General features: G+C 47.4%; 3 protein-coding genes across 3 annotated transcripts; 2 read left to right on the top strand and 1 right to left on the bottom strand.

Moving 5' to 3' along the window:
- Positions 1 to 745: 745 nt before the first annotated feature.
- On the top strand, positions 746 to 5,324 carry LOC117866272 (protein LAZ1). The gene is made up of 9 exons (XM_034750441.2): positions 746 to 1,019; positions 1,747 to 2,024; positions 2,122 to 2,178; positions 2,260 to 2,368; positions 3,191 to 3,375; positions 3,458 to 3,546; positions 3,891 to 4,152; positions 4,233 to 4,484; positions 4,660 to 5,324. The coding sequence occupies exons 2-9, from the start codon at positions 1,872 to 1,874 to the stop codon at positions 4,975 to 4,977; spliced, it is 1,425 nt and encodes a 474-aa protein (XP_034606332.1). The 5' UTR covers positions 746 to 1,019; positions 1,747 to 1,871; the 3' UTR covers positions 4,978 to 5,324.
- Positions 5,325 to 5,444: 120 nt separating this feature from the next.
- LOC117866258 (protein ROOT HAIR SPECIFIC 17) lies at positions 5,445 to 9,679 on the top strand. Its single transcript, XM_034750422.2, has 10 exons — positions 5,445 to 6,113; positions 6,254 to 6,328; positions 6,397 to 6,487; positions 6,616 to 6,692; positions 7,251 to 7,339; positions 7,424 to 7,607; positions 7,705 to 7,889; positions 7,965 to 8,067; positions 8,147 to 8,478; positions 8,676 to 9,679. The coding sequence occupies exons 1-10, from the start codon at positions 5,928 to 5,930 to the stop codon at positions 9,085 to 9,087; spliced, it is 1,734 nt and encodes a 577-aa protein (XP_034606313.1). The 5' UTR covers positions 5,445 to 5,927; the 3' UTR covers positions 9,088 to 9,679.
- A 148-nt stretch (positions 9,680 to 9,827) lies between these two features.
- Positions 9,828 to 14,289, bottom strand: LOC117866248 (uncharacterized). The gene is made up of 4 exons (XM_034750412.2): positions 12,572 to 14,289; positions 12,320 to 12,480; positions 11,297 to 11,520; positions 9,828 to 10,914 (listed from the first exon to the last, which is right to left on the bottom strand). Exons 1-4 carry the CDS (start codon positions 13,740 to 13,742, stop codon positions 10,185 to 10,187), a joined length of 2,286 nt encoding a protein of 761 aa, XP_034606303.1. The 5' UTR covers positions 13,743 to 14,289; the 3' UTR covers positions 9,828 to 10,184.
- Between the last annotated feature and the right edge of the window lie 8,873 nt (positions 14,290 to 23,162).

The raw sequence follows: 23,162 nt of genomic DNA, 5'->3' as shown, positions 1-23,162 counted from the left end.
GACCGAGTCGGTCGGGGGGAGCGACACGGGCGGTACGGTGCATTCCCAATCGGGGGTCTCGGTCGGGAGGACCCGGTCGGGAGAACTCAGTCGGGAGAACCTAGCCGGAAGAACCCAACCGGGGTCGGGCTGCGGCCCTACCCCCAACCGGCTCCTTTTGGTCGGGGTGCCGACTAGGCTTCGTGGTCGGAGAAGACGGCCAGTGGTCGGATCGAGGCCTCAACCTAGCTGTGTGTAGCCGGGTCGGCCCAGGTGTACGCTGTGGCTGTGCCCTTCGTTGGACCAAGTGTCGTGGGAAGGCAGTTCCGTTGGGGACCCCAGGTCTACGGACCTGTCACAAATTATAGGTCGTTTTGACATTTTAAATTCATAACTATTCATTTACACTACGTCTAGATATGTAGACAAAATTATAAATTTAAAAATACTAAAATAACTTATAATTTGAAACGGATGAAGAAGTATCACCCTCGGCCATGAGCTGCATTACTGCTGTCTCACTCGATGACCTCACAGTTTGGAAAACATTGAATTTCGTTTCAAAAATTTACGGAGAAGATTGGGCAGAAGAATTTTGACAAAATAGAATCATCTTTTCCCATGGTTTTGGAGGAATTCCTCGTTGGGCCTCGTATTCGTTTCCATTTTTTATTGGTTCTCATCGAAGATTCGAAGTTGTTCTTCTTCGCACTTATTTATTTTTTCAGCCTCTTCCCGTCGTCTTCCGCTTCGCACTTGTCTAGCGCCGACTTGCCGTGCCAGTTCGGAACTTTTTCAGCTGGAGCCGCGTAGTCCCGGAAGTTATCGACGCCACATCAGCTGGTCAGCCCCCACCCCTCTTGGCATCCGCCGCCGGCCTCCCGACCGAGACCACGAGACGCCGGCGCCGTCCCGTTGCCCCCCTCTTGTCGCGGAATAAGCAAGGCGCCTCCGGCCGCCGCTCCCCCGCCGCCCGAACCGCCGCGGCTCGATCTTCAAGCCGGCCATCGAGGCCGTTTCAACCCCGCGCTGCCGCTCAGGTGTTCGATTCAGCTTTCTCCCTGGCTTGAAGTATTCGAATCGAATCGTGGCTAAGCTAATCCTCTCTCTTAGCTCATCCAATTAGTTTAGGAGTTGTCGCGCGTGGTGTAATTTGAGCGGAATTTAGTCGTCCCTTTGCTTTGCTCACACGAGAATGATTCCAGTGGAATGGAAACTTTGATGGTTTCCCTTGCGACAGGAGGATTTGATGTTTGGCTATCTTCATTAGTTCCCGGGTTCTCCCTTACTGAATATAATCTGACTTGTTTGTTGGTCGAGCTATGTGTAGCATGGTTCTATTGCTTGTTGTAGCGGTGAGGTAAACATTGCCTTCAAGAAATGACACTTCTATTTCCTTTTTTCTAAGAATGGAATCGATACTGCTAAAGCTACGAATTCGTTAAGTTTGTCACATTCTATTGGTTGTTCACATGCTTATTTGAGCTTGGATTTTGTCGGACTAGCAATTCTTAATTTCGCATAGGAAAAAATTTTAGATTAATTTGGCTTTCATCTGAGAGACTAACCATTCATTTGTATGTTAGTGGTATCTATTAGGTTATACCTCCAAATCACTACTCATTGTGTGACTATTTATTTGTTCCATAATTGCCTAGGAATGGATTGATCTGTTTGGCAGTCTGTTTACCATCTGAGATATCTTATTAACCAGTTGAACTTTTGATCATTTATTTAAACTCTAATCTTAATACACTGGTCCTGCAGATAAGCACAACTTGGACTGGTAATTTGGTTCACGTTCTTGGAATGCTCAGTCTTCTAGTGAACGTGTAGTTTTATGATGTTGAGGACTAAGAGCATAGGAGGTCATCAAAGTGTTATCAGCTTCCATGAGGGTCAATCTTGGGCTCCTCTTGCCCTTAATGGACAAATATGCGGCGCCGACATGGGCCATACTGATATCAGGATTCTTTATGCTGCTTTCTGTTTCTCTCTCGATGTACTTGATATTTGAGCACCTCTCAGCATACAACAATCCAGAGGTTTGTGTTACTATCACACTATGTTCAGTAATGAGTACTTTTTATATCGTTTGTGAGTAATCAAATATCCATATTAACCATGTTGGCTTTGTTACAGGAACAGAAATTTGTTCTTGGTGTTATCTTAATGGTCCCTTGCTATGCTATTGAATCGGTAATATATCCAAAATGACTCCAAACTCTTTGCTGATTGGCTCTAGTGCATCTAATTAATCTTTGATACTTTTCTCAACAGTATGTTTCGTTGGTAAATCCGGACACCAGTGTCTACTGTGGCATCTTGCGTGATGGCTATGAGGCATTTGCTATGTATTGCTTTGGAAGATATATTACTGCTTGTTTAGGTGAGTTATCTTCTGAGCCTCTGGGGCATTTTAGTTTCGACCCTCAGAGGTTGTTACATGCATTGTAACACGTGCTTAAAAGATGGATCTGCACTTTCTGTTGTAAACCAGTAACATCAATCCTATTAGATGCATATTTTATTTTTCTCTTTTGAGGGTACATGGGTCATGGATATGAAGCATGCTTGAAATTCAGTTATGTGGTTTTGAAGCGAGGCATGATTTTATCTATTGTTTTTGATATTATACCAAGCATTCGTAAACTGGATACTTTTTTCGTCCGCACAGTTTATATTCTTTAACATGTACTATGGTATGTTTGGATGGAGGCTATTTACGGTATGAAAGGGTTTCTTCATGCCTGTGCCCTACATTGTTCAAAAGTAACAGCCTATTGTTATGTTGTTATCAGTGCATTAAATCCGGCAAAAGGGGGTCTCTGTAGAGCTTCCAAGCCTTTGTCATGCAACTAGATGAAGTCACTACCCTTCTTCATCCATGAACTAAACAGCGGTTGATCTTGACTTTCGTTATGTTGACTGGAAGATATGCCAGAACCCATAGGAGATGTCAACATTATTCTTATTCTCCTACTGTTTTGTTCTTGGTAAAATAAAAGAAGCATCAACTTGTTAAAGATATTATACGAGACTGATTTGTTAACAGTTTGGTAGATATATTTCCGCGCAGCCTTTGTTTTCTGTATTTTCCATCATTGTTTCATTTGGGGAATTTATATAGTTGCAATAGCTTTACCTGTATCTTTTTCAACTGCTGTTGCTTATTTACTACATTTCATTGTTTACTGCAATTGTAATATAGGTGGTGAAGAAAGGACTATTGCATTTTTGAAGAGGGAAGGTGGTGAAGATTCCGGGGAACCTCTTCTGCATCATGCCTCTGAAAAGGGAGTCATTCATCATCATTTTCCTATTAATTACATATTGAAACCATGGAGACTTGGTGTGCGGTTTTACCAGATTATCAAATTTGGTATATTTCAATATGTATGAACACTTGTCCTTCTAGTTGAATTAGAACAGTTAAGATTTGCAAGAAACTTTGGTTAAATACTTCGTACACGTGCAGGTGATTATAAAGACACTCACAGCTAGCTTGTCTCTTATTCTTCAACCTTTCGGTGTATATTGTGATGGAGAATTCAAATGGGGATGTGGGTAAGATGCTTTTTTTTTCATTTTCTTCATCCAAGTGATAATTGTGCATTTGCTCTATTTGTTGAGTCCCGAAGGAAAAGAATCATACATCTCTCGTTTATTGAATATCTGTAGTGTTGAAAGTTGAAATAGTTTATTTTGAAGGATGTCGCATAAAGACTATGATAGATATATGGAAATGTGCAACGATCTCTTTGTCATCTTGACGATGAATTGTCTACTAGTATGAACTGTGATGGCCATTTCTTTATCCTCTGAAAATATATGCACTGCATTTCACTCCTTTTCTGTAATATATAAATGGTGAGAATTGCACAATTAATTTTGTTCACTCTGTACTGCAGGTACCCATACTTTGCTGTAGTCCTGAACTTCAGTCAATATTGGGCCCTATACTGTTTAGTGGAATGGTACACGGCTACTAAGGATGAATTGGCACATATTAAGCCATTGGCAAAATTCCTTTCCTTCAAGTCAATAGTGTTTCTGACTTGGTGGCAGGGTGTGATAATTGCTATCATGTATTCTTTGGGCTTGGTTAGAAGTCCATTAGCACAGAGCTTGGAGTTGAAATCAAGTATTCAGGATTTCATCATCTGTATAGAGGTACCTTACCTTTTCAAGTTAGACAGGGTCTCAAAATTATTCATTTTACTTATCATATTTCTTGTCTTCCTCCGACACAGATGGGCATAGCATCAGTTGTTCACCTGTATGTGTTCCCTGCAAAACCTTATGAGCTATTAGGTAAACAATATTCACCTACAAACATTTCAGTACTTGGGGACTACGCAGCCTCAGATCCTGTGGATCCTGATGAGATAAAGGATATCAGTCGACCTACCAAAGTGAGGCTTCCGCAGTTGGAACCAGATGAGATAATTGCAACTAATATTAAAGAGAGTGTTCGAGACTTTGTAATTGGCAGTGGAGAATATGTGAGTTTTTACCTGCAGATCACACCTCAAATCAGTACAGTCTATTGTGTTCCTTTTTAAACTTGATGGAGCTAATAGGATTTTTTTTGGCATGTCCCTAAATTGACTAGATGGAATTTTTCTAGGATATCTCTCGCAGTTTATCTTTGACGTCTTGTGCTTATTTTTATACTAGGTCATAAAAGATTTTAAGTTCACTGTTAACCAAGCAGTACGTCCAGTGGAGAAGCGCTTTGACAAAATGAAGAAGAACATCAAGTTCAGGCAAAGCCGGGATGACAATTGGGTGAATGCATCAACACCAGAGAGGACAATTCGTGGTATCGATGATCCTCTCATAAGTGGGAGCGCCAGTGACAGCGGGATCGGTAAAGGGAAAAGACATCGCAGAGAACCAAGCTCAGCTGGTACTGTGGACGGTTGGGAAGGTACTGAGCTGGCACCTGATGGCTTCATCATACGGGGCCGCCGGTGGGAAATCAAGAAATCGTGAATTCGTGATCCTCTTTCCATACCGCCAGCGGTGAAACTCTGCAGATTGGAGCATCCGGCAATTGGCACATATGTTTCCGGTGACTTGCTGTATTGCTAGTGAATTTTGCTACTAGCATGAAGCTTTGGCTGGGCCATACCTACTGCGCAGAACTTTTTTATGTGGTAGACTAGTAGATTGTGTACATAGCAGACCATTTCCTGTCCCCTTTGATTTCTGCTGACAGCCGGGGCCAGGGAACTGTACGTGCTTATATTAGCCACTAAAAGTGTGCTTAAATTCAATCTACACTGTTAACTTCCGTCTATAAATATTTGTTCTTGGTGCACATAAGTTTGACCCTTTTATTCTTCATTCTTAAAATAAAATATTACTCGTTGAACAACTGTTAATGCTTGTATCTGGGAGATTTAGACGACAACATTAAAATTTCGGAAGTTGGTGTTTCGCACACCAGGTGTTCCATGAATCATGATGGAACGAAGATGGTGCGGTGCAGCGTGCGGTGGTGGGTGATGCTCGCTCGCTGCGCGAAAGACCAAATAGAAGTTCAGATTGGGCTAGGCCTAATTGGTTCAGGCCGATGCCTTGTTGCCAGGCCCAGCCCAAATTATCTAACAGGACTGGCAGGGCTCGGGCTCACACCTCTTTTTCAGTGAGCCGCCTCTCCTTCGCTCCACTCCCCGAGGTCGAGGGGTACAGGTTCCTCGTGTTCTTCTCCGAATCCCGACGCCGCAGACCTTCTTGGTTTCCACCTCCACCTCCTATCCTACACGGTGCTGACTTCTGGAGGCATCAGAAGTTCAGAACACGTCGTCGCAAAGCCGCTGCTGCGAATTTATAGAGCGAGAAACAGGGGCGTGTGTGCATTGTTGCAATACCTGCGTGAGCAGCAGATGCGTCATGCCTGCGCGCGGAGAGTGTAGATAGTTTGGCAGCCGACAGCGCGAATGGGATCGAGGCAGCGGCGCCGTTATCACGGAGGTTGCGCGGTGCCGGGTGTGGCTCCGGGAGCGGCGGCGTGCTTGGCGGCGGCGCTGCTGCTTCTCATGCTCGCGTTCCACTGCGTCCTGTCGCCGCCGCTAGGCGACGGAGGCCGCGACGACTCTCCCCGGCCTCAGAGCCCCACGTTCGTGGTACGCCAATCTGAAGCTGCGATTTTTCTTTACCTCATTTGTTCAGGCTATGCAACCCCAATGATCTCTGTAGTTTTAATCTGACTGCTATGTGGATTCATCATTCATTACGCTCGTTCTTTTTTTTTTTTCTGGAGCAGTCGAACAATCTGGGTGAATTGCGCAGGAATGTGCTTGCTGCCGATACTACGAACGCGCACGCTTCTAACACTACAGTAAGTGGCGTATGCTTAGGGAGTCTTCGAGTTATGTTTTCTGGTAACTAATCTGGCTGGATGTGTAGGTTGGTGGGAGCCAAATGGGGGAAGAACTCTGGGGCTCGGGGGCTGGAAACGACTTCTACGGGTGTAGCAACGCCAGCGCTGAGTTTGCAGGTGAAGAACATTTCTAAATTTTTAGTTTCAATATCTGTTGCTTATGGTTCTATGTTTGAGCTTGCAACTGGTGGTGACTGATATAATAGATGGCATGATAAAAGAATTGCATTTTGATGATATGACAGGAGCCGAAGCTAACACTGAATTAAATAGGTACTTGATGATTGACGCTAGTGGCGGCTTGAACCAGCAGCGAACAGGGGTAAGGGGATAATATGAATCATGGCAAATCTTGAGTTTCTTGGTTTTGTTGAAAATGTATCTTCTAGTTCAAGCATGAATTATAGGAAGTATGCTTGCAATATTTGTTTAGCTTACTATAATTTTCTTGGTGATGAGACTGCAAATCTGAGAGGAAGCATTAGCATGTGGCAATAGGCTTTGGCAGTTCCATCCACTATTTTAAATCTGTCTTGTTTATTTTATATTGGCATGCTCAGCATGTACCAGCTAGTTTACCATTTCTACTTAATATGAGCGCTTGTCAGTGAAGTCAAAGGCTCAAAACCCTTAATTCAATGAAATGCGACTTCATATGTACATTTTTCCACATGATTCCATATGACCACCAGACTAGTAAATTTTACTGACCCATTTTGGGTATCAATTGGCATTGGCTTGTATATTTGAACAATTGGATGACTCCACTATGTACATTTTCACCAATTTCGAGATTAAAATAGTTGCAAGCTTACTCACTATACCATTAACCATCCTTAGTGTTGCAAACCCTGCAGTTCATTCTGATTTTTATTTTCAGATCATAGATGCTGTTGTTGCAGCACGCATTCTAAAAGCAATTCTTGTTATACCAAAGCTCGATCAAAAATCTTTCTGGGAAGATTCAAGGTTGCTACACTTAACCTCCACTATCCAGTTATTCATCACACTGAAGGCATGGAGCACACTCGCTAATTTTATCCGTTTTTGCAGTGATTTTGCTGATATCTTTGATGCTGATTACTTCATATCCTCCCTCTCAAAAGATGTAAAGATCGTACAACAACTACCTGATATGATCGGCAAAACATCTCTCCCATACAAGATACGTGTCCCTAGGAAATGTACACCCTTATGCTACGAAAACCGAGTGTTACCTGCTCTTTTGAAGAAAAATGTAAGTCATACTGTTTCTGTTTTCTATGTGTCATCTGTTTCGGTTTCACAAGTATTTCTGGCATAACAGATTTTTGCATGACATCTGAATGTTTCAGGTGGTTCAATTAACCAAATTCGACTATCGGGTTTCGAATCGGTTAGAAACTTACCTTCAAAAACTGAGATGTAGAGTCAATTATCACGCATTGCGATTCACTGATACAATACATAAAATGGGTGAAATGCTTGTTCAGAGAATGAGGGAGAAAAGTGGCGGACGCTTTATCGCTCTTCATTTAAGGTAATGTCTTGAGCCATCTGCACTACCTACTGCCGTCCAATTAGCTCTGCATTTGATCTTGTCTGTACTGTTCAGATTTGAGCCTGACATGCTTGCCTTCTCTGGATGCTACTTTGGAGGTGGGGAAACAGAGAGAAGGGAGTTGGGCACAATACGTAAGAGATGGAAGAATTTGCATGTAAGAAACTACATTTGATCGTGATCATGTGATATTTCTTCTAGTTTTGGATGTTTTCATGTTTCAAAGCTCTATGCAGGAAGCCAATCCTGACAGAGAACGGCGCCATGGCAAGTGCCCCCTAACCCCAGAGGAGGTTGGATTAATGCTGAGGGCCTTAGGATTTGGAAGGGATGTACACATGTATGTTGCATCAGGAGATGTGTATGGTGGAGAGGAAACTTTGGCACCACTGAAGGCACTTTTCCCAAATTTTTACTCAAAGGAAACACTGGCAAGCAAACAAGAGCTGGAACCGTTCTTGCCATTCTCTTCTCGCATGGCTGCCCTGGATTTCGTTGTGTGTGACCAGAGCAATGTTTTTGTGACGAACAACAACGGCAACATGGCCAGAATGTTGACTGGCCGCAGGTATTTTTCTTTTGCAGCAGCATCAACATTGTTTGTTGCAAATGTTTCTTGTAGGCTACTTTGCCTAGCATTCCAGTTAGCTAAGCATGGATGGCATGTGAAATGTGCAGGATGGCACCAAATTATGGATGAACATGATTTTATTTTTATTCTTTCAAATGATGCTGAAATTCTGAACAGTAGTGTTTGTATGTCAGGAGATATTTCGGGCACAGGCGGACCATAAGACCGAACACTAGAAAGCTTAACTCCCTCTTTCTGAACCGAACCAGTATGAGTTGGAACACATTTGCTTTCAAAGTTCAGACATTTCAAAAGGGATTCATGGGGGAGCCAAATGAGGTAGAGCCTGGAAGAGGTGGATTCTATGAGTACCCATTGGATTGCATCTGTCAAAAGACCAAGGGAAATGCTGAGCGTACTATGGATCATCTAAGCAAGGATGCTACCATTATTACGGAGAAACATCTTACTTACAGAGACGGGAGGGATCTGGACTTTATGGAGCACACACCATTGGCAACGGGCTCCTCCAATGAGACGGAATCGGACTATAGTCATGGCAACGGTTTGGACATTCCAGAAATGGATGATATGATCTCAGATTAATCACAATCGGGTCGTCGCATGTATTGCCTCAAAGTGATTCCTTTGTTCGTTTCATATACATCATTAGTTAAGATTATCAAAGAACTGATGCTTATGTATAGTTACAAGCAGGTGAATCATTTGAAGTAAACTCCATGCTCCCTGAAGAACATTGCATCTTGTATGATGATGAACTACACAATGAAACCAGCTTGAGACGATTACAAAGTAACAAACACCTCTGCTGTGCGTCCAGTCCGCTTCCTGAAGCAAAACAGAGGCCCAGCAAAATCATCTCCGCGCGCCGCGCGCCGTCGCGGCTGGCGTGTGGAAGCTCTTCCAGGATCTGGGGACGGGGGAAATCACAACTGACAGCTCGACCTGAACCCTGTGCGTTCCGCCTAGCATTGCCTGCAGACCGCAGCCCAGCAGTTTCGATACACGTACATCTGCATGTTTTCCATAGTGATCGCTATTCCTCCGTTTGGAGGAGCAGGCTGTTCGGTTCAAACTCGGAAGGGTAACTGGGATCAAATTTGTCTGTTACTTCGTTTCTTTGCCAAACATTTGTAACTTGATTCATTTTAGCCTACAAATACTATGTTTAGATTTAGCCATTGCTTGGATTAAAGTGCTTAGATCAAAATTAACCATCACTACTCAGGTGACTTGTGTTCTTGCTAAAATTTGGGCACCCGATTCAATACCTAACGCACAGGCGAGCCAGCCATTTGAAAGCAATTCGCACAGAGAAGCGTGTATACAGGCTAACACTGCATTTCATGAACATATTGTTCTCTTCCCCATTCCACATTGCTCACTCAAAAGGATTCAACTATACCGGCATCGGGCAAGAAGGGAAATCAACAAACTCAGTGCACCGGTAAGCATACAACCACCAAAACGGGCATTTTACCTATACGAACCTGCTGCTATGTTATACCGACGATAAGACTCTTACCCAAACTACGTGGACGAGCCTCGGTTCTGTTAGTGAACTCAGAAGTCAGGATTTCACCACCAAAAAAATCTCCGTGAGCAACATTCGCCCAGCATATTCTGCATCAATGCCACTCGATGAGGGCATTCACTGTCAGATGCAACATCAGGCTGCTAAGCTATGAAACTTTGGCATTCTCTCTGGACAATCTTTCCTCTTCAGCATGTCTTAGGGTCTGCTCGAATGCTTGCAGTGAGCTGGAGGCGAAGCTTTCTAGGGCTTGGACAACACGCTGCAAGCTAGTCTGCAAACTGCTTGCGTCAAGAAGATGGTCATGGTATGTTTGTGCGCTTGGAAGCCGGCTGTGCCGGCCTGGTACCAGGGCCAGCTTCTTGTTCAGCACATCTGCCTCCTTGTTGATCTCCACAGTCTTCCTTTCCAATATCTTGTTCCATCTTTCTCTTTCCCGGGTAGCAATGATCTGCTCTGTTTGTTCAACATTTTGTTTCTCTGACAGCTTGCGCACACTGGACACAAGAGCTTGTATTGAGATAATGACTTCCTTCTCAGAAAACCGATCCATGGCTTGAGACCAGCTGTTGCAGATGACAAACACAAGGGGAGCACCCACTCTTCCAGGCGAATAAGGAGGAACTCCATCGACTGTCTCTTCAGCCTTGTAGTTAAGGCAAAGTGATAGCCATCCATTCAGCGCCTTTATAAAGCTTCTCTGTTCATTCACCCAGGAGGAAAAATTGACAATCCATTTCATCAACTCTAGTTCAAGCTCCAATGCCAAATCTCGACTGCTTCCGTCGGGGACAGCTGAATCCAGGTTTTTCGCCTCTGACATCACTTGACACTGTATCTGGTAGCAGTCCAACTTGTCTCGCCACATTCTCACAAACCTACAAAGAGGGACATCAGTCTTTTGGTGCATGCTAGCTTACATAGAAATTTTAAATGCAAGATTATAAAGAAAATTCAAACTAATTTAAAGTTCTACTTTTGATAAAAGCATACTGGCTCTCCATTTCCTCAACAGAGTGTGCTACCAAATTTATGTGTAGCTGAATAAAACAACCTCATAGAAATGCAGTACTACTGAGGTTGCTTCTATACAATTAGCTTACTTCTGCTGATTGCCATGTCATTTGGTTTATGGTGCGGTATATTGCAATATAATTACCATACTTTCTGATAAGCATATAACCAGTGTAATCGAAACAAACAGAGAAATAAAATGGAACATCTGACAAAATACTTCAGGGTGAAAAGAATAGAGCATACCCTTGGATTAAGGCATTAATTTGTGGCCACAATTCCTCATCCCTTACTCTGTTTATCTTTTTGGAAACTTTAGCAATCACTCTTACAGATATTCTTATTTTTGTTGATAGTTTTCTGACCATATTTCGGGTCGTGTCGATCTTCTGAGCTTCAGCACCTTTCTGATCCATGAACTTAAGCCGCTTTGCATTCTTCGCAAGCAGCAGACGCATTTTCTCTTCAGCCTAAAAGAGCAAGAAAATAATTAATTACGACATAAAAACTATAAAGGTATGCATTTCAAGTAATAGTGTAATATGTTACAAGAAGAAGCATCCTGTGTTACTGAAACTAGCGAACACAGAGAGTTTTATCCCCGAAAAGTTATCGATTTACTACATGGATAATATTATAAAGTTAAAAATAAATCCACCATAAGAAAACAAACCAAAAAATGTTCTACTAAATACATCTGATGTTATCACTATTTTGCAACAAACAAGGTTCTAATTCTAGCTATTTTTTCTATTAGTACTTCCAATTCTGGTCGTTCGATCCCGAAAGGCACTTTACAAGGTGTAAAGTCAATAAAACCTTTTCTTAAATAAGAAGCACGTTGGTACAAGATAGGTGGAACAGTCCTAAAATTACATGGTTGGGGATGTATGTCTGTTTGATAGGGGGTGAGTAGGGAGGAGGGGGACCTGCATGCTGGCCTGCTGGGAGCATGGGATCAACCTTAAGATTTCGTCACCACAGAAGATATAAGATTATAAAATGAATTGCACTGCTACTCGTCAACTTGAGATAAGAGACTCTGGTTAAGACTAGTACTCAGTGGCTCCAATTGGATGGGACCACTATGGAGCAACAGATTTGCTTTTGAAATCTGAACTACTAATGTACTCTGATAGCAACTTCATGTATCATCAATATGAGATTATACTTGACAATATATTAACATGCTGCTGTTCATAGACTAAAAAACTAACAGGTGAATTATTCATCCATAAACATTAGACAGTAAGTATAAGGCACACATACCTTAACCTCATCATACAATTTCTTCTCCCAGATATAGAGCTTCTGCAGTGTCAAAGACAGGCTCCTTCCACCCGACACCTTCTCACCTCCAACATCCAAGAGCCCGACGCCTCCAATGTCCGAATGCGGCAAGGCAATCGCTGACACCATACGAGATGAAACTATTTCCAAATATGAACAAGTCAAACCAAAGAATTTGGGCATAAGCTATTCTGAAGACAGTGCTGAGTATTGGAAGAACAAAAAGCTCACCATGGTACACTGAGCTCCGGTGATTGTACCTCCGCCTACCGACCTCAAGAATCGGTGAAAGCGCCCTGACAGCATCTGCAGCTCGAACAAACTGCGCTTTGATCTCGCCGGCAACGTCTGAACTGTCAACGGTCCTCCGAGGAGTCGGCGCAGATGCCGCAACGTTACGCTGCGGCGGCGCCTGGTGTCGCGCCACGCTGCCCCCGCCAATCACCTCCTTATCGACGACAGAATTCTCCTCTTCGTCGACCTCGGCAATGCTGCTGCTGACGCCGCCGAGCGAGCTGCGCCGGCTGCGTGCGCCGCTCCCGGGCGCGGAGTGCTCGCCCGCCACCTGCTTGACGACGGCGTCGTCCTCCTCGAGCTCCGGGATGCCCTCCTCCTCCCGCACCTCCCGCGAGCTCCGGCTCGGCGTGTACGCCGACGCCGCCGCCGCGGCCCCCATGCCGCCAGCATCGTAGCAGTAGTTATCGTAGACGTCGTAGTCGCCGAACACGTTGAAGAAGTCCCACGAGCTCGACCTCGGCGGCGACGGCGGCGGCGGGGGCGCCCTGCCAGCCGCCGGCGCCGCGGGTTCGCCGCCGTACGAGTGGTACTGCGGGTACCCACCCGCCGCCGGCGGCTCGAAGGAGCCGTAGTACACGCGCTCCGACGCCACCGCGCGCTGCTCGACGGCGACGGAGGCCGGGGGCGGGCGGCTCCTCGCGTAGTAGAGCCGCAGCGACCCCGGCGGCGGGTACCCACCGTACGTGGGCTCCGGCGCGTAGCCGTAGCCGGCGTACCCGTAATGCGGGTACGGGAGCGGGTGCGGGTGGAGCGGGTCGTGGCCGGCGAGGCGGCGGGGAGGCGAGGAGGACACGGAGCCGGACTCAGAGTCGGAGGAGGGCGCGAAGTTGATGTGCGACGAGGAGTGCGGCGGCGAGGCGGCGGCCGTGGGCGGCGGCGGCGGCGCGTCCGCGCCCTTGCGCGCGGCGGGGAGCGCGAGCCGCGGCTGGGGCGCCGTCATGAGGAGGTGGAGCGCGGCGGCGGCGGACGCGAGGGATTCCGCGAGCGCGTCGTGGGAGTCGGCGAGCGCGTAGCGGTGGCGCGCGGCGGCCGCGAGCAGGTCGGCGCGGCCCCGGCACAGCGCCACCGCCTCCTGCTCGTCCAGCTTGGACCCCTTGCACCCCATCGCTTTCGCTCGCCCCCGATCGACCGATCGAACGATCCGCAGGCCAGATAAACGCTCGGCTGAAACCTCGCTCAAACCCTCGCGCTCGCGGCACGCCGCGCCATGACGCTCTGGGGGTTTGGGGTGATGGGGAAACGAGACGAAACGGTGCTGACGCCGAGCGAGCGAACCGAGGCCGTGTGGGGTGCTGGGGATTATAACGTGCGGGGCGCGGCGCGTGCGCGACACTGATCTCGCCGGCCGGGGGTGGCGTGGGGTGGGGTGGTGTTGCTGTTGATGGGAGGTCGCCCTCACCCACCGAAGCGGCGAAGTGAGATGAGAATCTTCTCCTCCTTGGTTTGTTTGCACTCGCGCGGCGCCTCCTTTTTCCGGGCTTGATGTGGCAGGGCTGCGCTGCACGGCGCCTCGTGTTTGTTCGCTTGCGGCCTCCCTCGCGGGGTGGCCGGGTGGGAGAGGATGGCCGGATGGCGGAGAACGGACGAAACGAAGCAGATGGATGGATGATCTCGTCTTCCTCTCTCGGTCGCGCGAGTGCGGGTGTGGGGAATGTCATGGATGGGGCAGGCAGGCAGGCAGCACGAGGCCAAAGCCGCCTTCCTCTTTACCTCTTTTGTCCGCTTGCATTTGGATGGGAGCGCACGAGAGAAGAGTGGCACGCAGGCCCGGCTCCGGCTTGCGGCTGCGGCATCTGCATGCAGCCGCAGGGCGCTCTGGTTTGGTGGCAGGGCATTGACGCCCCCGTCTTGATTGCGCCCGCGCTCACCGCCACGTACGGGCTTGACCGGTCTCCATCAGCGGATCCGCCAGGGTGCGACGCGCCCGCTGGCGCCTGCCCGCCCGTGGCATGCATGCTTCTGCTTGGAACGGCGCAGTCGTAGCCAGCCGCCGTGCATTGTGCAAGCCTACTGTAGCACTGTGCCATGTGACTGTTGGTGAACGGAGAGTGTAAGGGGATGCCCAGGCTAAATTTTAGTCATGTCACATTGGATGTTTAGATAATAATTAGAAGGATTTTAATTATAAAACTAATTGCAGATTCCTATGCTAAATCGCGAGACAAATCTATTAAGCCTAATTAATCCATCATTAGCGAATGGTTATTGTAGCACTACATTGTCAAATCATGGACTAATTAGACTTTATACATTCGTCTCGCGATTTAGCCTAGAGGTTGTGTAATTAGTTTTATAATTAGTCTAGGTTTAATATTCCTAATTAGTGTCAAACATTCGATGTGACGGGGGTTAAAATTTAGTCCCCTCCTTCCAAACACCCCCTAAATCTCCAGCTCTTTTAAAAGAAAATTGAAGTCCAGCTCATCAATTTTGTTTTCGACTTTTTCCTGAGATTTCAGTTTTCAACAGCAATTTAATATGTTTTGATGGTGGTGGTACTGAAACGTTGGTACCAAGTGGGAGGAAAAAGGAGGATTTCTGGAAACCAGAACCAAATTCGAAAAAAGAGAGTTACTGCTGCTACCACCACAATGATGGCCCGTGAAATGCTCATGCACCAATGACAGGCTCGCTTTCCCTTTTCTTTCGCTCTTTCTTTTCCATCCCATCCTCTTTTTATGATTGTATCTCCCCATCGACCCATTTTTGCCACTGTTCTCACTACTCCATTCCGGAGTGGTCGAGTGGGGAGCCCAGGACCACCGCAATCCTTTTGGGAACAGCAAAATGTAAGCCGACGAGGGTGGAGGGGCCGAGAGGAAACGTAGCACCAAGATGGCAAGATCGCGGCGCGACTCGGTCTCCGCTGAGGATTTCACTCAGGCCAGGCCAGGCCTATCGTCTCTGGCACCTGCCCTTGCTGTGCTTCGGCTTCCTTTTCCATCTGGAGAGTCTCAGAGAGTCTCTCTGGAGCATGTTTCAATTACGTGGGACCCGCGACGTCTGACTGATCTTTTAACCCCATCAACCACTGTTTTTGGTTTTTGTTTCAGGGCTGTCTGTTACTTAGGCTAAAGTTTAGCTTTTATCACATCAAATTAGGAGGATTAAACATGAGCTAATTATAAAACTAATTGCAGAAGCCCTAGGCTAATTCGCGAGATAAATCTATTAAACCTAATTAATCCATCATTAGCAAATGGTTACAGTAGCACCACATTATCAAATCATGGACTAATTAGGTTTAATAGATTCGTCTCACGAATTAGCCTCCATATATACAATTAGTTTTGTAATTAGCCTATGTTTGATACTCCTAATTAGTATCAAATGTTCAATGTGACGGGGCTAGCCCTCAATCATTTATCCCCATGCCCTTTATAATGCTCTGACTCTGAGCTAGTAGTGATTTGTGAGCTTGGTGGCCCTTTTTTTTCTTGGCACTGTTGGCAATGGGACAGGCTCATTCGAGGTACGCCACTGTCTTAGGTTCAGTCACGCATCACTGTTCACTGCACCTCCCTCCCTGTTACGATATGCTAATACGCGAGCGTGCACTGTGGCGTGAGCAGGGGGCTCCATCCATTGGAAGGAAACAGGACAAGCTGAAAATCCAGACGGCGCTGCGTGGTAAAAAATGCTGGCCTTGCACAAGAGGCCATACATTCCAATCATGCATGCAACGGGGGGCAAGGCTCTTGTCTTGGATCTCCTCCGTCCGTCGCCGGCAACGGCTAACCCTGCAAGGGTCCTTGAGCTTGGCTGTCATCCGTACCTTTCCCTCAGCTGATTGGTGATCGGGCAGCGGGCGGCATTGGCAATCGACGTCGGTGGGAAGAGAGCGCCATTGGCGTGCCGCGATCCCATCCAACGAACAGGACAAGGGCCTTGTGTGGACGGAGTTGTGTGTGTGCAGGTAGATCACTGTTGACAAATGACAATGTGGAAAACAACATCTTACTTTCTGCTGCTCGTTAGTAAAAATCATGCAAGTTGACGAATGACGATGGGTATCCGGAGCACAAATCACAGCTGGAAGCGTTCAGAACGAAATATCACCATTTTTCTACAATTTTCGGTTAGACACTTGATCGAGCAAAGACGACGACGCAGGCACGTCTACTACAATAATGTTAGCTTCATTTTCTGCCGAAGTGCCCATAGCATTGTCAAAGTTACAAGCTGGCAGACACAAGATAGAGAAGCACTGCTAGATCTCCGGCACCACCAGTCCACCACAACTTTACCCCAAAAGCCATCCAGATCAGCACCGCTTCCATCACCGGTTCATCAACTTTACTCGCCAACCGTCGAAGATGGAGCAAAAGTGAGCACATAGTTAACCACTAGTCACAAAGTCGACTGTATATTCTGCTTTGGGAGTTCGGGGCCGCAGGCAGCAAGAATCCATGGTTTAGCCATAGATCGGTAGACGTTGTCACGTTGGTAATGGTTAGGGGGAGGCAGCTCAGCATGGCGCCCACGCCGGGGAGTGACAAGAGGAAGCAGCTCACTCTTCCAACGAGACTCACACTCACTGTAGATGATCCACGGAAGAAAGCGACACGTACGCTCCTCGTGCGCTCAAGCTCAACCTCAACGATCATCATGCGACGGAAAGAGAGGTGGCCGCTCGTCGCTTCTGTTTAATTTCTATCTCATCGGGACCATAGCTTTACATGTTTCTGGTTCATGATCTTTCCTCTTGACACTTGCACACAGTTGCACGTAGCTCTGTCACGCACTCCCAAGCAAAAGGAAATGGATGTACACTAGTAGGACTGTAGGAGTACCGCTGGAAAATAACACTGTCCATAATGTATTATGTCGTGAGTCGTGACACAATGTAGTGAGTGCACTGTAGTGGAAAGAGCGATTACAAGTGCAGTGGCTGTAGACAGTGGTTACAACATGCAGTAGCAGCACACAAACAAATTACAACAGGTAGATGGTGGATCTTTATCTTGGGCCATTGCTACCAAGAGTACCAGTGATAGTATCTGCCATTTGCTGACATAACAGGGTCTGATATAAACCCCCATAGGGACAAGGGTGAACTGGTGATCAAACTGGTAACCCACAGGCGAAGAGCTCATAATTCACGGATCAGTCCATGATTGCTGCTGCCTTTTGTGGGACAGGAGACCGTACGCTGCACGATTTCAGTGTGATTGGAGCAGCGATTTGTTTTTCCTCTTTAATTAATTCTGTCCGTCAGTAGATAGGATTTGTCATGGAGTACGTGGGGGCGATCCTCTTTAATTTGCCTAGAAATTTCATTATGAAAAATAAAGTTTCAGATTATGCCGTGGAGTCTCATCAGGACACTGATACGGGGCGACGCTTCTAACGACATCTCCAGTATATAGTGCAGCCGTACGAGCATATATTCTCCAGTAAGATTGGAAACAATGAAAGACAGTGCTGCACTTTCGGAATGCATTGGACTACACTGTGTTCAGTCTTCAGTAGACAGTAGTAGCTTTGAAGAGGACGAACGATTACGTTGTGTGAATAACAAGCTTGCAAACAAAACTACACAAAAGAATGCAGTGATCCAGTACGGCAGTACTACAAGATCACTGATTGCATGGCATGGAGCTCTTTCACTTTCCCTTTCCCTTTCTATTGCAGAACAGCCGGAAGATTTACCCTAGCTAGCCAGCTACCTACCTACCTAGTCCTCGAATGAGTGTTGATGGGGTGAAGTATTTGCCTAGACCGTAGATCACATGAGTTTCAGCAGTTGAATACCCAGTAAAGAAAATTCAGGAGGCCATAAATTTTGCATATACAACTGGCTACTGTGCTGTATGGACGAATCCTTGGAGCATTTTCTTCTGCTGTATGGACGAATCCAAGGTGTGTAGATCAGTTGGCAGGCATGTTTGCTGGCAGAGTACTGCTTCTACTTGGCTCCATCTCAGGAGTCAGCACTGGCCGACTGGGAGTTCACAGCAACGTCTAGACAATATGGTAACGACGGGAGACTGAACATGGATGGAAGCTAATTACCCGGTCCCCAGTACTCGCAAGCGGCAAGCTAATACTACAACTAGCCTTGTACTCGCATGCTACACTAGTATAGTGCCATTTCTGCGGCACTTCGTGTCTACAAAGCATAGGGAATGCAGTAATTTTATGCACCTGTCAGTTCAGTGTCCGAAGCTTCTAAATATACTCAACTCCTATACGCTAAAAGGCCGGTATATTATACTATCAGTTTTGTGTCAGAGAAGGACGCAGCTATTCTTGCCAAATTTGTGGTTTAGCCCTTGGATACCTACTCTTCTGGATAAAAGCCGTTGTTTACTTTGTGCACATAGAACCAGCACTAACCATGCTGAGATGCATGTGAGATTACTGGTCACCACTTCTAATCCAGCTTCAGCAGTGTCTCTGAACGAGAGCTATCACTCGCCTCAGCCCGGCACAAAGTGTTGTACGCATGGAGTATGGAGTATAATACTCAATGAATCATCCAGCACACGTAGACTTGGAACTCGTCAGTTAATTGAGGCGCAAACATCTAAGCAAAGGACAGCCAATTTTTAACACTACTACCACTCTGGACATGGCTAATACAGTACTACCCAAAAAAAATTACCACCTCGTAAGATGTTTCTAGGACAAGAACTTATCCTTCTATACGCCAATGCAGTCAAACTTCACTACAGAAAAAGGTGGGTAAATTCTTGCACTGGTAGGGTCATCCTGACTAATTATTCAAAAAAAAAAAACGGGTCATCCTGACTCCTGATCATGCATCACCTGGTCTGAAGCCCATGCCATCTCCATTTCTTTACCGCATTTCACACACAAGTAAAGATGCAGCTCGCACATCTTTTTTCACGTACCCCGACCAGCCGACCTCGCAGCGAATGAGTGAAAGTGCAGTTCCGGTTGGTCAAGTCCTGCCTCGAGCTAAAGTCACAGCCGGCCACAGGCCACGGCCAGCCAGCCGGGCTCTCCTCCTCGTGCAGGCCACGACCTGATTCGCATATCCCTTTCACTCGCTTTGCCCTGTGCTTTTGCATCCCCTAGAATCTTGTGTAGCCAGCTTTCAGCCTTTCACCATGGATTCTTTCACCTAGCTTTACTGCTTTTCGTTTTGCTTCTCTAGCTCATGTTCTCGCTTCTCCCTCTTTATCTTTCCTCGGCGATTTTATCTTTTCAGACAGTATAAAGTTGCGGCAAAGGTTGCTGATGCGGGTGGGCGCCGGGCCCTGGCAGCTAGCTCAGCTCTGCCCTGTCGATTTCAAAGCGTATTTGAGCTAGGTAGGGCGACATGATTCGGCTTGGATACCCAAAGAAAAGCTCGCTTGCCCATGCGGTGCAACGATGGCCACACTATCAAGAACCCACGCACGCACGCACGAACGCACTCGCACGGTTATTTTTGCAGTGCCGCACTGAACCACAGCTTGCAAAAGGGAGTGTTGGTACGCTCTGCTACTGGGGTAGGAATGCCTGAAACCGTTAAAAACTAGTGGGAGGGTCTAGTAGTTGGATCACACACCTTTTGGTCAAGATTTGCACGCCAGCCAATGCACAAGGACACAGGCAAATCACCCGTTCCACCACTAAACTGTGCCTGAAGCAAAGATGGTGCCAAGCCGTGCTCTCCTCTCCTGGTAAAAAAGCATCCATCAGAAATTTTAGAGCGAACAATGTTCGTACTGAACATCCAGCTAGACACAGATGCGTTTTACAGCTTTCTTCCGTGGCTCTTTGCTCAGGCCTCAGGCCCTGTTTGGATACAGGCTCATAAAGTTTAGCACCTATCACATCGGATGTTTGGATACTAATTAGAAGTATTAAATATAGTCTAATTACAAAACTAATTACACAGATGGAGTCTAATTCACGAGACGAATCTATTAAGCCTAATTAGTCCATGATTTGACAATGTGGTGCTACAGTAACCGTTTGCTAATGATGGATTAATTAGGCTTAATAGATTCGTCTCGCGAATTAGTATAGGAGTTATGCAGTTAGTTTTATAATTAGTTCATGTTTAGTCCTCCTAATTAGCGTTCGAACATCCGATGTGACCCCTCCTAAAGTTTAGTACCCCGCATCCAAACACCCCCTCAGTCGGCATGTGTGACCAACTCCCACGCCATTTTTACTGTGGATAGACGCGGCCCTGCCATGTCCAGAAGCCAGGATAAGCACATGAAACTGATCCAAAAAAAACATCGAGCGCAGCCATGCTTGCTCCATCTACCCTTATCCGGGGTACCATGATGGTGTAGCGGTTGGTGGCTGACCAGCCTTCCGGGGATTCTTTCAGAGCAAAGCGCCCAGCACGCAGCTGCCAAGAGAACACCTGGTCCAGCTAAATTATGCGTACTACTAGTTAGTGTCATTTCCTCTTCCTGTCAGCAACTAGCTCCTGTCGTGGGTAGAACTGTGTCGACGCCATGATCGGACGCGAGCAACCGAGCATGCACGCCGGAGCACAGGTCCACCAGGCCTACGGAGTCGGCTGGCAACAGTTGCGGCCGTGCAGCGGCGGTTCGTGCGAGACGGATCGCAATAACCACGCCCTCTATCCCGCTAGCTAGGCCTAGGCTCGAATGATAAAGGCATGGAGATGTCGAGGCGTGGACCTAGTATAGTATGTGCTGCAGCCTGCAGGTGATCCAGATTCGTGGCGAGTCGTTCTGCAGGCGCAAATGATTGCCATGGGAGAATTCAGAGACCTCTGTGCCAATGATTTCAGCATTGCGCATCGTTAAAGAATGCTTCAGACCTTCTTCAGCGGCAAGCACAGACAAGCATAGAAGAGACAGGAAGTATGTAGTTGGATCACACGAGTCGCGTAGCCCATCTAGCGGCCCAGTAATTTTAACCCATGAAAAACCGTTACAGCCCAGCCCACGCGCGGACTGGGTGAAGCACTGAGGCCTATCTCAGAGCCCATTTCGTAGCGGTCTAAACTAACCCGCTCCTCCGTCCGTTCCATGCTCCCCTGGCCCGCTCCCGTCCCGGCTCGCGGCTCTTCCTCCCCCAAAAAGATCGTCCAGCGACGACGGCGCTCATCCACGGCGCGCTACTTCTCAAGACACTAGCAACTTCCAGCAAAGATGGTTGGAGCCTGCGTTGAAGTCACTCCCTCCATTCGTTTTTTATCGTTCTGCCAAACTGCAGAAGCAGCGCGCTTCTCCAAACAAGTGGGATCCCGTGCCGGGACATCCTGCCACCAGCTCCATGTTTGAATCAAATTTTAAAAGGGCTATTAATCTTAGACCCTGTTTGATTCCTTTAGACGAGTTTGGATGGATGAACCAGTTAGACGGGACAAAGGATAAGATTATTCCACTTGATGTTTGATGGAGGGATGGGAGCGTCCCAATTTCGTTGTTTGGTTGGAAGGACGAGGACAGATGAAATAAACGGTCTTTGCATTCCGTTAGCCGTGAGGTCCACTGTCAGTCTCAAATAAACTTTATCCCTTTGCTTCTTCTTCTTTGTTTGCCTTTGCAACACCGCCAGTGCCCGCCCCCGCCGCCTGTGACGCCGGTGGCCTCCCCCAACCTCGACGCCAGCCCGTGGCCGCGATGCCGATCACCTCCCCCGCCCACGATGCTGGCCCGCGCGCTCCCACGACGGCCACGCGCCCGCGACGCCAACGCCGGTCCGTGGTGCTCCCAGCCATCCTCCGCCGCCCTATTGTTCCGCCGCCGCCCCAGCCATCCTCCACCACCGCCCCGGCCTTGCTCCACCGCTGCCCCGAGACGCCACTACGCGAGACGGCGTTAGCGCCGTCCGCGAGGGACGAATTGGTCTGACCTTTTTTAGGTACGGATCCATCCCTCTTTTTCGAGGAATATTCTACTTTGATGCCATCCTCGTACCACCAGATCTCCAACCAAACACATGTAAAAGTGGGATGACCCCATCCCGTCCCATCCCTACATCCAAACATACCCTTAGTCCATGGACTAAACTCTAGTTCCACCCTATTTGGTTCCATGGACTAAAATGGACTAAAGTCCATAAATATTGTTGAACAAAGATCATTCTGCCCTTCTTCCCTACCCCTGCTACCCCGTGCCATCTCGCGTCTAGGATCTTCCTCCGCCCGTATCGCAATAGAGCCCACTCCATTCCCGTGCCAGCCTCGCGCCCCTACCGGCGCCTAGGTTTACGTCGGGACGCAAGCAAGCGGGCCCGGCCTCGCGCCCCTGCTCGCGCCGACCTCCTTGCCCGATGGCCATTCATCCCAACGGCAACGGCACCCCGCGGCCCCGGCAGTCTGCGGGAGGCGACGGCGGCGGGCAGCGACGACAGCGGGCGGGAGGGCGGCGGGGGCTGGGAGGGAGGACGGCGGGCGGCGACTGTAACATCCCTAGTTTAAGAAAAATAATTCAAAGGTTAATTAACGTGTTTGAGCACTCAAATCACCATTAAACCTCAATTTACCGCTTGTAAATTTTCAAATTTTAATTAAATCTTGAAAAGCACCATAAAAAGGGTAAATTGAAGTCAAATGGGGCCAAACCAGAAACTAAATGTG

This window comes from Setaria viridis, chromosome 1, assembly GCF_005286985.2.
Source record: "Setaria viridis chromosome 1, Setaria_viridis_v4.0, whole genome shotgun sequence".
Classification (NCBI taxonomy): Eukaryota; Viridiplantae; Streptophyta; class Magnoliopsida; order Poales; family Poaceae; genus Setaria; species Setaria viridis.
This window is presented reverse-complemented; position numbering and strand designations above follow the sequence as displayed.